General features: G+C 40.4%; 1 protein-coding gene across 1 annotated transcript in view; it reads left to right on the forward strand.

The window, feature by feature from the left end:
• The window catches only part of METTL25 (methyltransferase like 25), a 92,536-nt gene extending 78,221 nt beyond the window's left edge, over positions 1-14,315 (forward strand). The window contains exons 10-12 of the mRNA XM_024200850.2: positions 10,819-10,893; positions 11,493-11,564; positions 13,768-14,315. Coding sequence (XP_024056618.1) covers positions 10,819-10,893; positions 11,493-11,564; positions 13,768-13,854 — 234 coding nt within the window. The 3' untranslated portion in view covers positions 13,855-14,315. The remainder of the gene's footprint in view (positions 1-10,818; positions 10,894-11,492; positions 11,565-13,767) is intronic.
• The last annotated feature ends 2,169 nt before the right edge of the window (positions 14,316-16,484 follow it).

The raw sequence follows: 16,484 nt of genomic DNA on the forward strand, positions 1-16,484 counted from the left end.
TTGTTTCTGCATTGAATGTTGTTACATTAGATCCATTTCATTCTTTGGTGGACAGTCAAGCCTCCCGCTTCCCTGGGGCTAAAAAATAACCCCAATGGAGGCACTACATTTGCTTAACTTTTTGTGCAGTTCTGATAGAATGATGGATAGGACATGGGGAAAAGGCAGTGGTGGAGTGAGGGAGGGTGTGGAGGAGTGAGGATAGTATTTTTCTCAAAGATGTTTTTTTTCCCCTTACACATTTACTGGTTCCAGTCACATTCACATACATACACACAATTTTGTAAGAAGAAAGCACTGGCAGTTAGGTAGAAAGAGGAGAGGAAGCCCTTGTCTGGCAGAAGATTTCTTACTTTCTAATTCACCGAATACCCTTTGTCACCTGTGATCATATGAGGGAGCACTTCTTACTTTCACATTTATGCAGAACAGAGATACCTTGGGTGATTGGTGCAGGGGGTCATACCAACTCCTTCCTCCAGAGGAGTGTCTCTTTTTCTCTCTTTCCAGTTTTGCTACCACTATCCAGTAGAAAATATTCCAGCTCCCTGTTCAGCCTCAGCAGGAAGCAGGGTAGGGAGTAGGGCTACTTGGAAAAGAGAAGGAATACAGCTCATTTGCAGGTGCTTTGCTACTCGTGAGAATGCATGGATATGGATTTTTTGCTTACCAAGCTGACCTTCCACCTCAGTAGGTCAGTCAAGGATACAAGTGTTACTCCTGGGGGAAATCTGTGCCAAAAAATTTAATTCTCAAAATTAAAAATGTTGTGCACAATATTTTAAAATTCTGCAAAATTCTGCGTATTTTATTTGTCAAAATAACACAATATAATCATTCTGGTTTCAATTATTTTGGTAATTTATTTAAACCACAATACAATGGATGGACAATGGGAGTGGGGTGCATTGGAGGCAATCCCCAAACCCCCTTTGTCTAATAGTAATGTAGCTAGGTTTGGCCCTTTATTTCTAGTTATTAGTCAACAAATATATGCAGCCATATGCTCAGTGTTACATCATAGGCAGCTGAAGAGCAAGTGAGGGCGGGGGAATCAAACTCACAATTTATATTGGCTACTGACCATCTCCAGAAAGGTCAGTAGCAAACAGTTCATGGAGCACATTTTGATAGGAATTTTTTTCAGTCCAAAAATGTAGACCAGTTCTAATCATGAAAGCACCATAAGCATTTATAAGGCCATACTGCCCTTTACATCCCTCTGGCAATGTGAAGGAGCCTTAAAACTTTTACACCTGTTTTATACTCCTGGGGGAACTCACAAAGACAATGGGAACAATTCACTAAGCAGGCAGGCTACTACATTCTGCTCTGCCAGAGGGGACAGAGCCTGCCCTATGCCTGCCTCCTCAGAAACACCTTGAAGCCCTGCCCCTCCACGCTGAGCATGCTTCAATAGCAAGGGAGAGTCTCTCTCTCTCTCTCTCTCTCACTTGCACGATTGCCCAGCCCCTCTCCCATCTCTCCTGGCGGTGATTTACGTCTCTACCAGCTGCTCCGGGCGCTCGAGCCAACCTGCCTGTGCTGCCAGGAATGGGCACATGACAGTTCTTGCAGCTTCCCTTTGCTTTCCCATCATAAGTAATTTTTCAGCGGGGAAGCAAAGAAGTCTGCAGGGGACATGAATTCTCACAAGCACAGTGACGAACAATTCCCCCAGGAGTAAAGTGTTCGTACATGCCTCAGAAAACCTGAAACAGGACGCGGACATTAGGTATTTTGCAACTACATTTAGTTGTTACTTTTACTTTTAACGATTCATAATCTATTTAATCTAAACTATTCCCACCCTAAATAGGTAGCATATTCACCCCAGCCCAATATACAGGAATACAGCAAATGGCTTCAAGTATAATAAAACTTGCTATGGCAAAACTCTCAAGATCTTATAATTTAGTTTTTATGAATTTGTCATTATAGTATCATGTATTTTTAAAACTCCCTTATGATAGCCTATGTTTTAGTGTGCATATGTCATATCCATTATATTATTAAAACATAATGGGCCAAGTTCAGTGCTGATATATACTCCAAGTTTACCACTAAGTTGTCCCAGTTTATATGTTTAAAGAAAGTAACAAGCTCAGTTTCTAATATTTCTGTCCTAGATGGACATCTAAATATGAAAATCTGGAACCTGTTGGCAATAATGGTATGGTAGTTACCTCCCATGTTATTTATAGAAAACAATGGAAAATATATATGTTCTTTAATTGTTTTATATCAGTACAGTAACACTGATTTATGCAAAAAGATTAAATTTTATTTAAATCCATGTTTCAACCTTCTTTGCACCCAATGTCTTAGCACCATTGCTATTTTTTATACTTTTCAGGGCTTCTTTGTGGCAGCCTGAACTCATGAAGGGGTTAATTCATTCAAGTATAAATTCTCTATAGAGATAGCTTTGTCAATTGATATTCCACATACAGAGAAAAGATATTAAATAATCACCTTGAATCCATCTTGTCATCACATCCAAGCATACAAGCTACTGTATTAGTTATAGCTTACTTTTTCACTAATGATGGTTACTTTGTCTTGTAGTCAAAATATTTCACACACAATTTAAGAACTCCTCCAGAAGCATCCAGTTAAGTATGTACTATGGAGATGCAGTAGCAATTCCACAGTTTAAGTTGTGTTACCTTAAGAGTGTGTGTGTTTGTATAGGTTGCTGTAAGTTTGATTGATTTTCTAAACCCATAGTGATGCATCAAAAAAGTTGGCTGTGCCTAAAATTTTTCATTTTCAGTTTTGCACAATATAATGTTAGTGGTGTTTAAATTAATGGCACAGCAGTAAATTGCACACATGAAAACAATAACCCTGCAGCAAAGACATTTTCCTCTCTTTAAAAATAATTTAAACATATCTGATATTTGTCATTTTTCATCTAGAAGTCAGAACGAAAAATATTCTGAATCTCCTGATGTAGCTTTTTTATGCAGCACATAAAGAGAAATGTTTATCATCACATAACCTGCTGTCTTTATTATTCTTATGATATGGGATGCTTTTTATTGGTACAACCCTTCATTTGTGCAGTATATAGAGCAATAGTAGTTTTAATCTGTACAATAAAACAAGCTTGTTGTTTTTATTAACATTCTTTGAAGGAATTGGATGCCATTCATTTTTAAAGAATGCGTATACTGTAATAATTTCACTGGTACATTTCCTTTACGATCATTCATTTGAACCAGGATATGGGTATTTTCAAGAGGACTTGATGTTCATTGGTCTTGCAGTGAATTTTTAAGCTATTTAGTCTTTGTTAAAATTACTGTTTATTTCAATTTTGCTACATTAAGATTATGCCTTTGTGAATTCCAGAGTATTTCATTTTTCAGTGGTAAAACTAACTAGATTATGACTGATACTGTGTAGAGAATATGTAGATCATTCTGTTAATTAGAATTCATTATCATTTTGTCTTACAAAAATGTATCCAAAACAATTTTTGTCATTTCCTTGAACATATTTTTAAACAATTGATATGAGTCTTGTTAGTACCAGCATCACCAGAGCGACACATAGTCTATAGCCTCCTGGCTGGGGCAGACAATAATGAACAGTGTATAGTCTCTAGCCCTCAGGTTGGGGAAGAGCAACAAATAGTCTATAGCCACAACCTCCTGGCTGGGGCAGACAGTCTATAGGCCTGAGGGCCTAAAGTGAGCATGCAGCCAATCCCCAGCTATGGGGTTGGCAGTGAAGGGGGAAGGATAGGGGGACCCAGGCCCATCATACTCCACCAGATCCCAGCCCAGGACCCATCCAGTGGCATGTGGTCCCACCACTGGGTCAGCAGGGATCCTCCCAAAACATGCTGACTGCAGCTTTAGCAACACAACCAGACTAAAGTCTGGTTTTCCCTGGGCTACTTCCTACCTGTACCTGTTCGTAGGGCCTCGTTGCTCATGGGCCCTCAATCTCCTCTGAGTACTCAGCAGCTGGTAGTCCCACCAGCTCCTCAGGGTACTCGACTGGCAGCAGTCCCGGCAGCGCCTCAGAATACTCGACTGGTGGCAGTCCCGGCAGCTCCTCCAGGTTGTCAACTGGCAGCTGTCCCAGCAGCTCCTCAAGGTCCTCCTCCAGGAGCAAGAGTTGGTACAGCTAGGTCTCTGGCCCAGGGGCCAGCAGCAAGGCAGAGGCATCTGACTCCTTTCCTGGCTTTCCCCCAACTGAGCTGGAAGCACTGCTTCTTATACTTCCTGTTCCATACCTCTGCTTCTGGCACAAGAGGTGGGCCTGGTCTGGCTCTGCCCCCCAACGGGCAAGGAGAGGTCCCTCACTCTCAGGCTCAGAGGGAGGCCATTCTGCCTCGCTACATGGATATAAACTAGCCATGAACAAGTTTATGCTTGAAATTAGAAAAAGGTTTCTAATCATCAGAGAAATCAAATTCTGGAACAGCATTCCAAAGAGAGCAATGGGGGAAAAAATCTATCTGGCTTCAAGACCGAGCTTGATATGTTTATGAAGGGCGATGGTATGATGATACTGCCTACAATGGCATGTAGCTGATCTGTGACTGCTAGTAACAACTATCCCCAGTGGCCAGTGATGGTACACGAGATGGGGAGGGCATTGAGTTACTACAGAGAATTCTTTCCTGGTGTCTAGCTGGTGGGTCTTGTCCACATGCTCAGGGTCTAACTGATCACTCTGTTTGGGGTCAGGAAGGAATTCCCCCCCTTCCCTCCCGCCCGTCAAATTGGCAAAGATCCTGGGGGATTTTCTGTCTTCCTCTGCAACATCAGGCACAGGTCACTTGCAGGCTTAAACTAGTGTAAATGGTGGATTCTCTGTAACTTGAAGTGTGTGCATCATGATTTGAGGACTTCATTAACTCAGTCAGAGGTTATGGGTCTATTATAGGAGTGGGTGGGTGATGTTCTGTGGCCTGCAATGTGCAAGAGGTTAGATGATCATGATGGTCCCTTCTGGCCTTAAAGTCTATGAGTCTGTATGGATCATTATTTCATATTGCAATTTTCTCAATATACTTAATCACAATTTTTAAAAGGTATGACTACCAAAAATAAATAGTTACAGATATTAAAGTCATATCAGCCTGCTCTGAAGGCACAATGTACATAGCTGTTGTCTCTAGAAGGATTTATGGGTCTAGAACCCAGGGTTGTGCAGTCCTGAGTAATAGACCCCTCCACAGCACTACAGGGGAGCCAGATGATACAGCATCCAACAATTACTGGAGTGTCAGGCACTGCAGAAAGTACCATCTGAAGAGGCCAGAGTGACAGAGCCCTGCGATCACCTGATTGGTTCACACCAGCTCTTTAAATCAGAAAGTTGCCCCAGGGAACTGTCTCAGCAACAGTGGAAACTCTGACTTCCTACTGCTACAGACGACGTCTTTTGCCCCATCTTGCTCCTGACTCCTGTCTTAAACCCCAGCCAAGCTTGACTTTGGTACCTGTCTTCTTACTCAGCTTGGTAGCTAGTCCTGACTCCTGCCTTTGACTCTGGCCCAGCTTGACCCTGATACCCATCTCCTGTCTTGGGTTGGTAACTTGTCTCAAATCCTGCCTTCAGTTCCAACCCAGACATTACTGGCCTGGCCACCTACACCCCAGATATAACAGTCTCGTACTTTATTAACATGAGCCAATGATCCATGTCAGCTATGTCTATATTTCAAAAGATACTGGGTTCAGTCCTGCCTCAGTTATCAGCATACTGTTTATAGTAATTGATACTGTGGTTTCATGCATTTGTTTCTGTGGAAATTATGTTCCTTTCTAAATTAGTGTCAAAAGGAAGGAATAGTTTCATTTCAGTGTGTTCCGTTTCCTATAGTATTAAGTACAGATTTACATGTTAAGGCCACTGTAAGGCCAAGTATTTAAGGCTGGAAATTTTGAAGAAGCCCAAGGGAGTTGGGTGCCCAAATCCCATCAAGCTCCTTTAAAAATCCCAGTCTTAAATTTACTAGGCCAGATAATGTCTCTATGTGGAAATGCCTGCATAGGGGCTGGGAAATTATGTGAGGTTCTCTTCATGGACTTCCCTCTGAATTCATCCATGGTTTGTTCTCTTGTAGAAGAAACCAGGGTCCAGCACACACACCCAATAGATCCTTTGACATCCTGTGGACTTTGGAGTGCAGTGGGGAGCATTCAGATGGAGGCCCTCTGTCTCCATGATTCTATGCTGAGCTGTGTCTTGCAGGTGCTCCAGCCATATACCAACATTAATGTAATGTTAAATAATCTTTAAGGCCATTGGCTTCATTAATTTCCATGTGGCATTTCCACTGGTTGCACCAGAGTGACAATGTGTACACTCCTCTCCCTCCCCTGCCCCCCGACAATCTGTCACTCTTACTTGCTGGCCTGCTCCTTTCCCATGCATGGCTCTTTGGACCTATGGAGAGCATGCCAGGAGAATGAGGAGGATGGTGTCATACAGGCAACTGACCTCCTATCTCTTCTGCATGGGGAGGGGGAGATCAACATATTGGAAGGTCCTCTCTGCTGATTTTTCATTCACTGGAGAGCAATGGCTTGAATGTTCCAAATGACCTTTGCTGTTAATTTGACTCAAATATGACCCTTTCAAAATTGCATGTTGCACATTGGCAGTGAGATATTTTGCATGCAATTTTTCACTAAACTTGTAAAGGGTGTAGCTAAGGCAGGCTGTGCTATGCATGCATTGATGACAAACTTAGCTGCACAGTGAAATATGTACTGAAGTTGTGCATGGGAAAAGGCAGAAGCCCTCAGGCTCTATGGAGCTTGTTAGGACCCAGGAGTTATGAAGGGCTGCTGTATGATTTGCATGAAGTTTCATGGGAAAGAGATTCTGTCCTGTAGATCTCCTAAAATGCTTAGGATAGGGTGTTCTGATAGTGTTTGTCCAAAAAGTTCCTCATTAGGTAATTTAGATACCAATTTTTTTGTAGAACCAACATAGCTTCAGAAATGTGGAATTTAGATGCCTTAGCTTTGTGGGTGGCTGTTTTTAATGTTAAAACAAACTAGGAAATTCCAGACAAAAACTATGTTGAGAACATTATGACCTATGCAATTAAACAGTCAAGGGAGGAAATGCCAAAATAACAACTGTACACTTTATTCTCCCTCTCCTTGTGTATAAGTGTATGGTAATCTTTAATTACATGATTGTATATTATTTCTCAAGCAGTATAAAATATGATTTTTTTCTACTTTGAAATACAAATGTGTAACATCTTGCGATTTTCTTTTTTAATGCTGCTACTTTCTTTGTCATAATGCAGCATAACTTCAGCAGCCTTATATCTAACCACCTAGCTGTATGTGTCCTGAGATGCTGTTACATACCTAGCTACTACTACTTTTCTGCTTCCCCACTCTCACTTTAAACCTACTACCATTTCAGCACCTGCCCCGTCCTTTGCTTGTGTTTCCCCAAATTAGATTCTGTCATGATGGAGTCTGTGAAATTGATCGCTTCCTTACATTTTTAAAGAAAGACAAAACAGACTTCGCTATCCACTGACTTATGCCAAAATATTGTCAGTTGTCATGCATTGGTTTACAAGCATCACTGGGCTTGGAATTTAGCTGTAGGGTATTTGTTTTTATATTGGATTGTTTCATTTTAAGAAGATATAGTGCAGAGTAATGGGTTAATCAGATTAGAACAATGGTGGTTGCTGAGCACTTGCTCGTGGTCCATGGAGAGCTGTTCTCCTCCTTGTTTCCAGCTGCTAAATTGCATTAAAAGAATCTAAAAGTATATCAACTACTTTCCTACTATTACGTTTATGAGTAAGTAATGGCTGTAGTTGCTACATGATTGTGAATGGGAGGGAAGGTGGACCACACTCACTGTAAGAGGAAGGGTCCATGACTTCTATTAAAATGTGGTCCATGGTATAAAAACATTTGGAGAGTATGAGATTATTATTAATGTATGTCCTCCATTCTGCGAACAACATGAGTCTCATCGGCCTGTTTTTCATCTTCTCACACAAACATCTTCATACTGCCTTCCACAATGTCCCTTACATGTGAAACGCTCACCTTGAGCTAATCTGTAATGCTGATACCCATTCCTTTAAATCTCTCCTCAAGACCACAGTGCTGATAAGAAATCATCCAATAGCTAGACTGAGTGGAATAAAGATGAGGTTAGTTGGCAATTTATCCACCTATAACCATAAGATTTGGGAATAAATACATATGTATGTATATAGAATATACATAGGATTGTATCATTGTTCTGTGTCACTTATCTTCAGAATCAGGATTGTTTCTTCATAGACATTTGTACAGTACCTGGCACAGTGGGGCCATGTCCCTATTAGAGCTTCTCAGTACTCACATAAGAAAATATCAAGTAGTAATAAATGTCACATGATGTTATATTGTGTCATGTTATCTTAAGAGGAAAAGAAAAGGGGATCATGGTTTTGGTACAGCTATTTGTACACAGTGGATGGTTCTCTCACTTGAGAATTAAGGCTTTGTATTCTGGGCAGTAAAATAAGAAAGCACATCTCTGTTTATCTAAAATCCCCTGCTCAGTCTCCCACCACAGAGCAGTACTGGATGTGTCTCCTTGGCAACAGCTGTTCCAGGGAAATGGTGGAGGATTACATAATGGTGTTGACAGTCTAAGGAGAAATTAAAGGAAAAATCATGATCTGTGGCTTTCTTTTTTCAGAGGAAGGGTGCAAGAACCACATGTACAAAATCACATAATTTTCAATAGTGTATTAAAACTTAAAGTAACTTGAATATATCCCAAAACCAACTAAAATGTGTGAATTTGTGGAGGGAGAGGAGGGAAGAGACTCTGTCCACAGTGCAATGTTCTATATTGCCTGAGAATGTTAGGAACACATTCCAGTTCTTTCACTGCAGAATTGGAGGCCTTAGGAAGAATTGGCAAGTGCAGCAAGCATACTCTTTGGGCTTGTCTGCACTAACCAGAGGATTGACGAGCGGCGATCGATGCATCAGCGGTCGATTTAGTCTTCCACAGATCGCTCTCCCGTCAACTCCTGTACTCTACCGGATTGAGAAGAGTAGGGGAAGTCGATGGGAGAGCGTCTCCCATCAACATTGCATCGTGTGGACCCCACAATAAGTAGGTCTAAGCTACGTTGATTTGAGTTACGCTATTCACGGAACTCAAATTGCATAGCTTAGATCGAATTTCCCCTGTAGGTGTAGACAAGGCCTTTGTTTCCTTTGGTGATTTGCATTCAGAGTATAATGTCCAAATATCACAGAATAATATGGTCTCTACATTCATATAATATTTTTTACATTTTGAGCATACAACTTTTTACACTTGCAACTCTGATAACCGTGTGTAGAATAAATACAGTGGTGTGCATAAATCAAGTAGTTAGAAATACTGTTCGATGTGCATATGTAAATCAGACACTTTGCATCTGAAAAATGCACATAATAACTTGCTCATATTTAACTGTGGCTGCTGTGTTGAGCATCCTTTGAGAATTTGGACCAGGATGACCAGACTCCTCCCCTCTCACTGCCCAGAGCTCTCCTTGGTCCCAGCTGGCAGGCAGCCCCGCTCCATCCTGGGAGGATCCCCTAGGTAGGATCCTGCAGCCCCCAGTCCCACTCCTCCTCTGCAGGATCCTGCAGCCACCTGCTTTTCTTCTCCTAATCCCATGATATCTCCAGTAACTGTCCCCCTATCTCCAGTCTTCAGTGAGAGGGCTTCCCCAGAGCTCTTATCTTCATTAACTCACTCTTCCTGCACCGTGGGGGGTGTTAAGCCATTACTATACTGCCAAACTTGGAGTAGGGGCCAGCTCTGTTGTGCCAAAGCTTCCCTATGGCTGCTGCCTGTACAGGGCCGGCTTCAGCTTTTTTGCCATCCCAAGTGGCGAAGGAAAAAACAAAACAAAACGATTGAGCTGCCGCCGAAGATGAAGATAGGGACTGAAGGACCCGCCGCCGAAGACCCGGACGTGCTGCCCCAATAACAGACGGAGTGCCGCCCCTTTGTATTGGCCTTCCCAGGCACCTGCTTCCTTCGCTGGTGCCTGGAGCCGGCCCTGTGCCTGTAACACAGGCAGCATAATGGCTTCTAATAGCCAAAGGGGAAAGCTGCACATGGCTCAGGCAAAATTCCAGAGCTGCCTGTGTCTTCTCAGCAAAACCAGCCCCAAACTGCAGCACCTGCAATATTACAGGCATTGGCAACACCGCACCAGGCAGGCTGGTGAAGGAGAGGGAAACTGCAGAGAATTACACGTGAGGAAAAGTAATATGGAAGTATTATAGTTATTTCACAGTGGGATAACCTGGAGCACAGAGCAAGTGTGTGACTTCTCCAGGGCCTGACAACGAGTAAGTGGCAGAACCAGGAATAAAACCCTAGAGTCCTGACTCCTACTCTTTTTACTGTGACATATCATACTCCCCCCTTAGCTCTGTAAGTGAGCCCTTTTGTACTTCTTGGTAAAAATTGATGTGAGATGTTCACTGTAAGAAATAGGAACGTTACCTCCACTTCAGTGTATAATGCTTATTTAAGAATGGTTTCATGCTTCTGAGTAATAAATATATCTGAATATTTCACGTTAGTGAAAAGGCTAAAGTTAATCGAAGAATTTGGGTAATTGAGAACAGAAAAATGGCTCATTATAAGCCTTAGAAAAGTACTAATAAAAAACAAAACTAAAGTTCATTTGACATTATCACTTTTAATTAGAAAGAATAATGTTGTTTCAGACATTTCCTGGGCTAGGTAATAGGAATGGCTTTAATTGTTGTCATCCATTTTTTTCCCCTGTTGCAGCTCCCGGACAGCTGTATAATGGATTACTATGAAAAATACAAGCATAGAATGAATGAGCTGGAAGCATTTAATATGGTAAAATCAAAGGATTAAAAACATTACCTTGTATATATGTGCTAGTCTAGAAGAGAGCCCTGTCAAATTTTATGTGGTGGTGAACCAGCTTATATTGTGATATACTGTCTACAGAAAAACACTTCACTTCGAGGCTATCCTATTCCAGAGCTATATCAGGTGTCAGTAAAATAATAAAGAGAACACATGGAAGGTTCTTTTTCAAGGGGTATTATGAATGTGAAGAAAGAAATGTCAGACTCCTTTTGAAACCGGATTGGTCTCCATGAAGTTATTTCACAAAAAAAGTCTTCTAAAAATTATTTCCCTCTTCAAAAGCTTTCTGCCACTTATAGTATGATTTGCATATTAGATTATGCCTCAGAGCCAGCCATGTAAAATACTTGCCCCGCTTATAACATTCCATGGACTTTTGATCTTTACTAGATTTTTCTGAAAATGTCAGATAGGGAAGAACTGGCAAGGTGGCACTTGTAAAGATTTTTCCTCAAGAAAATGATTCACCTTCCTAGAAGTGTTTCTGGGGGACAGAGTTGTCTTTTTAGTAGTATGCTGGCTTCCTTTCCTAAAGCCATGATTGTGTCTAACCTTTCTTTCAGTTGAAAGTTGTTCTGGCTCCCTGTATAGAAGTTTTATTACTTCTGGATCGTCTTTGCTACCTCAAAGAGAAGGTGTGTTTACTTTATATTTCATGTTACCTGAAGTCTGTTTATTTTAACCAAATTATTTACTGAGTACCAAAGAGCCCCTGTTGCAGACTTGCTATTCTCATCATAGTTGCAAAAATTTAAGTATTCATTCCATCTTTGTCTAAACATATGCCCAGCAGATGTTTTTTTTATTATTATTTTAAGCAAAGCTGCAACAGTAAAGTTTATGTTCTTTTAATTGTATGGTAATTACTAGTCAGTAGACAGTAAAAAAAATTTTTAAAACTCTTACAAATCTTATTCCATACCAAGTATTGATATATTAATCATTAAAATTAATACTGGAAGTAATAAACAAACATTACCCTGTGAATACTAAAGCTTTCAACTAATGATATTGTAAGGACTGATCTGCTGCCCACTGATCTCAATGGCAGTTTTTCTGTGGACTTCAGTGGGCTTTGGATCATGTCCAAAATGCATGTGGATTATTTTTATACCTACTTAGTTAAGATATGTAGTGGGGGAAAAAAGCTTTTTTTTCAGTTATATAATCAATTGAGTTGCACCTGACTAACATAGAGCCCATCTGAACTGGCCAAATATAGACCTGGTGCAACTACACTGACTTCCATTGAATTACACCATTAAGTCTCAGCTTGTCCTAATTAACTCAAAAGTAATGATCATACTTATGCTGTTCCAATAACACATTTTCCATCCAATGGTAATTTGTTAGAAGGTTAGGGTGGTGTCTTTGAAGCTTCTACTGTGGGCTATAGTCAAAATAAAGTTTTGTGACCTTTTCATATTAAGCCCATTTGTGTGAGCAGCTCTTTTTTCCACTATAAACTTTTCATTTTAATAGCTCCATTTTATCATAAGGAAAGTTTTGTTTTATTCTCTTCTACAGTACACTTGGAGCAAATGAGTTGTAATAAATGTTTGCTTTTGTTCTAACTGGTATTTTTACAGAGAGAGGCGTTTCTGAAATATCTAATGATGTATTTTCCCAAATGCCAACTAGCTATAAATCATGAAGAGATCTGTATATTTCCCAAACTGGGAGATCAGACCTTCTGCAGTTAGCACTGATTTACCTTCTCTAAATTTAATATACCCATAGATTTAATTTAGCACTGGTTACTCCTGAGGGAATTCTGCGTCACTGCATGAGTGCAGAATTCATGTTCCCTGTAGATTTCTTTGCTTCCCCACAGAAAATGATAGGGAAGCAAAGGGAAGACGCAAGAGCGGTCACATACTCCTCCCTAGCAGTACAGGCATGTCAATTCCAGTGCCTGGAGCAGCCAGTGGAGAGGTAAATCACCCTGGGGCTGGGGGTGCCCATGGGAATAGTTTGGGGGGGGCATTGTGGAGTCATGTGCCACTGCTCCCCCCATTTCTGTGAGCACAGAGCTGCCGAGTGAGGGAGTGTGCCATCCGGCTTGCTAACACCTGAATCCCCCATACTTGGATCCTGCTGGGCTGAGCCTGCCTGCCCACACTTGGTGCACCTGTTACAGAGGGAAGAGCCCCAGGGTGTTTCAGGGTCAGCGTCAGATGCAACCTCGCCACCGAGTACCTGGCCCAGGAGAGAGGGGGCTGCAGGGTGATCTCCTACCTCCATGCAGCCAGTGGCGTTTGCTCCCCACTGCCATGCAGGAACCTCCACATTTATTTATTGACGAATAAAATTTGCTGAATTTTAAAATATCATGCACAGAAATCATTTTTTTTGGCGCATACCTTTTAATTTTTTTGGTGCAGAATTCCCTCAGGAGTAACTGATTGTCTCACAAATTGTATTTTTCTAGACAAGATGAAATAGAAATTATGGAAACTATACAAAGTGTCAGGGCCATATCCAAGTCAACTTACTCATTTGAGAAATCTCATTATCTTCAATGGAACTATTTGAATGAGTAAAGTTAGTAGGGTTTTGTCTTTAATTTCACTGCTTGTAATTCATAAAAGAAGAGATCTGTATAGTGAGTGGTAGACTCACATGACAATATGTAAGAAATAATTTAAAGACTTTAACCACAGACTGTTTTACTTTTCATAAGCATTATTTTGTGAGTTCACAACTGTTTCATGTATTGAATAAAAGTTAGAGTTTCTTTTTTTGCAGTTTTGTATTTAAAAATATGGACCCATTCCCATATCTTTGCTTTTAAGTCAAACACATTTTTATGTGCTTTAATCATATATCATTTTACAGGACAACATTGCCTGGTCTGGACTGCTGAAGTTATTTGATCCTGTGAAATCCCCCAGATGCTATGCAGTTGTTGCTCTGAAGAAATAGAAGTGCGCTCAAGTTGAAGCAAATTGCTAGATAGTTCACAACTCTAGGTCTAATACTGTTGTTACTTTTGACACCCACATTTATTTTGTTATTATTTTAAGTTATTATCTAAGTACTTCAATGATATGTTATGTAACCGTCTTGTTTTTACTTGAAAAATAAAGCATTTAATAAGTGTGAATCATGAGAAATATATCCAAAGTAAAATTGAACTCGTTTTATATTTCAACATGTCCTGATCTAATTTAATAAAGTAATGTTAAGCATCTGATTTTCCCAGAAAAATTCAGAGGCCCATATTGTGTGATTATTTTTAAAGCAGAACTCTATTGATGTTAATAGCTTAAAAACTGATGGGATAGTATAATTCAGACTTATGGGGAAATGCCCATTCTCTTATAATCATAGAACTGGAAGGGACCTCGAGAGGTCTTCTAGTCCAGTCCCCTGCACACATTGCAGGACTAAGTATTATCTAGACCATCCCTGACAGGTATTTGTCTAACCTGTTTTTAAAAATCTCCAATGATGGAGATTCCACAACCTCCGTGGTCAGTTTATTCCAGTGCTTAACCACCCTGACAGGAAGTTTTTCCTAATGTCCAACCTAAATCACCCTTACTGCAATTTAAGCCCATTGCTTCTTGTCCTATCCTCAGAGGTTAAGGAGAACAATTTTTCTCCCTCCTCCTTGTAACAACCTTTTATGTACTTGAAGACTGTTACCATGTCCCCTCTCAGTCTTCTCTTCTTCAGACTAAACAAACCCAGTTTTTTCAATCTTCCCTCATATGTCATATTTTCTAGACCTTTAATCATTTTTGTTGCTCTTCTCTGGACTCTCTCCAATTTGTCCACTCTTTCCTGAAATGTGGAGCCCAGAACTGGACACAATACTCCAGTTGAGGCCTAATCAGCACAGAGTACAGTGGAAGAATTACTTCTTGTGTCTTGCTTACAACACTCTTGCTAATACATCCCAGAATGATGTTTACTTTTTTTTCCAACGGTATTACACCATTGGCTCATTTAGCTTGTGATCCGCTATGATCCCCAGATCCCTTTCTGCAGTACTCCTTCCTAGGCAGTCATTTCCCATTTTGTAGGAATGCAACTGGTTCCTTGTAAGAGGGGTACTTTGTATTTGTCGTCCTTATTGAATTTCATCCTATTTACTTCAGACCATTTCTCCGGTTTGTCCGGATCATTTTGAATTTTAATCCTATCCTCCAAAGCACTTGCAACTCCTCTCAGCTTGGTAGCATCCACAAACTTTATAAGTGTACTCTCTGTGCCATTACCTAAATCATTGATGAAGATATTGAACAGAACCAGACCCAGAACTGATCCCTGTGGGACCCCACTTGATATACCCTTCCAGCTTGACTGTGAACCACTGATTATTCTCTGGGAACAGTTTTCCAACCAGCTATGTACCCACCCTATAGTAGCTCCATCTAGGTTTTATTTCCCTAGTTTGCTTATGAGGTCATGCGAGACAATATCAAAAGCCTTACTAAAGTCAAGATATACCACATCTACCACTTCCTCCCCCTCCCCCCACCCCCGCCATCCACAAGGCTTGTTACCCTGTCAAAGAAAGCTATCAGGTTGGTTTGACACGATTTGTTCTTGACAAATCCATACTGACTGTTACTTATTAACTTATCTTCTAGGTTTTGCAAATTGATTGCTTAATTTGCTCCATTATCTTTCTGGGTACTGAAGTGAACTTCACTGGTCTGTAATTCCCTGGGTTGTCCTTATTTTCCTCTTTATAGATGGGCACTATATTTGTCCTTTTCCAGTCCTCTGGAATCTCTCCTGTCTTCCATGACTTTTCAAAGATAATCGCTAATGGCTCAGATATCTCCTCAGTCAGCTCCTTGAGTATTCTAGGATGTATTTCATCAGACCCTGGTAACTTGAAACATCTAACTTGTCTTAGTAATTTTTAGTAACTTGTTCTTTCCCTATTTTAGCCTCTGATCCTACCTCACTTTCACTGGCATTTACTATGTTAGACGTCCAATCACTACTAACCTTTTTGGTGAAAACTGAAACAAAAATGTCATTTAGCACTTCTACTATTTCCACATTTTCTGTTATTGTTTCCCCCCCACACATTGAGAAACGGGCCTACCCTGTCCTTGGTGTTCCTCTTGCTTTTAATGCATTTGTAGAATGTTTTCTTTTTACCCTTTATGTCTCATTTAGCTAGTTTAATCTCATTTTGTGTCATGATAACTCTTGTTAACTCATATCAGTCAGTGAAATCTAAGCTTTTGTAAATCCAACAGAAGTTTTACCATTGACTTCTGTGGGACTAATATTTCATGGTTAGGTGTTGTGGGAATCTCAGTTTCAACTGGATGAATATATGCTGAAATTGAAGGTAAAATTTCCTTACTTTGCTTTGGTAATTGTAAAATTTCACACTGTTTAATATAGTATTTTAATGTTGGTTTTAGTTTCTATTCATAATTTCAATAAAATACTTAAAAAGGTAAAACAAGCTATTGAGTGGGCAACGTGATACATTCTTGTAATATGCAGATTCATGATGCTTTGGAGCCATTGGGACAGTGCATACTATTAAGGACATTTCTTCTGCATGTTCTTAATGCTCT

This window comes from Terrapene carolina, unplaced genomic scaffold, assembly GCF_002925995.2.
Source record: "Terrapene carolina triunguis isolate 2854851 unplaced genomic scaffold, T_m_triunguis-2.0 Scaffold68, whole genome shotgun sequence".
Lineage (NCBI taxonomy): Eukaryota > Metazoa > Chordata > Testudines > Emydidae > Terrapene > Terrapene triunguis.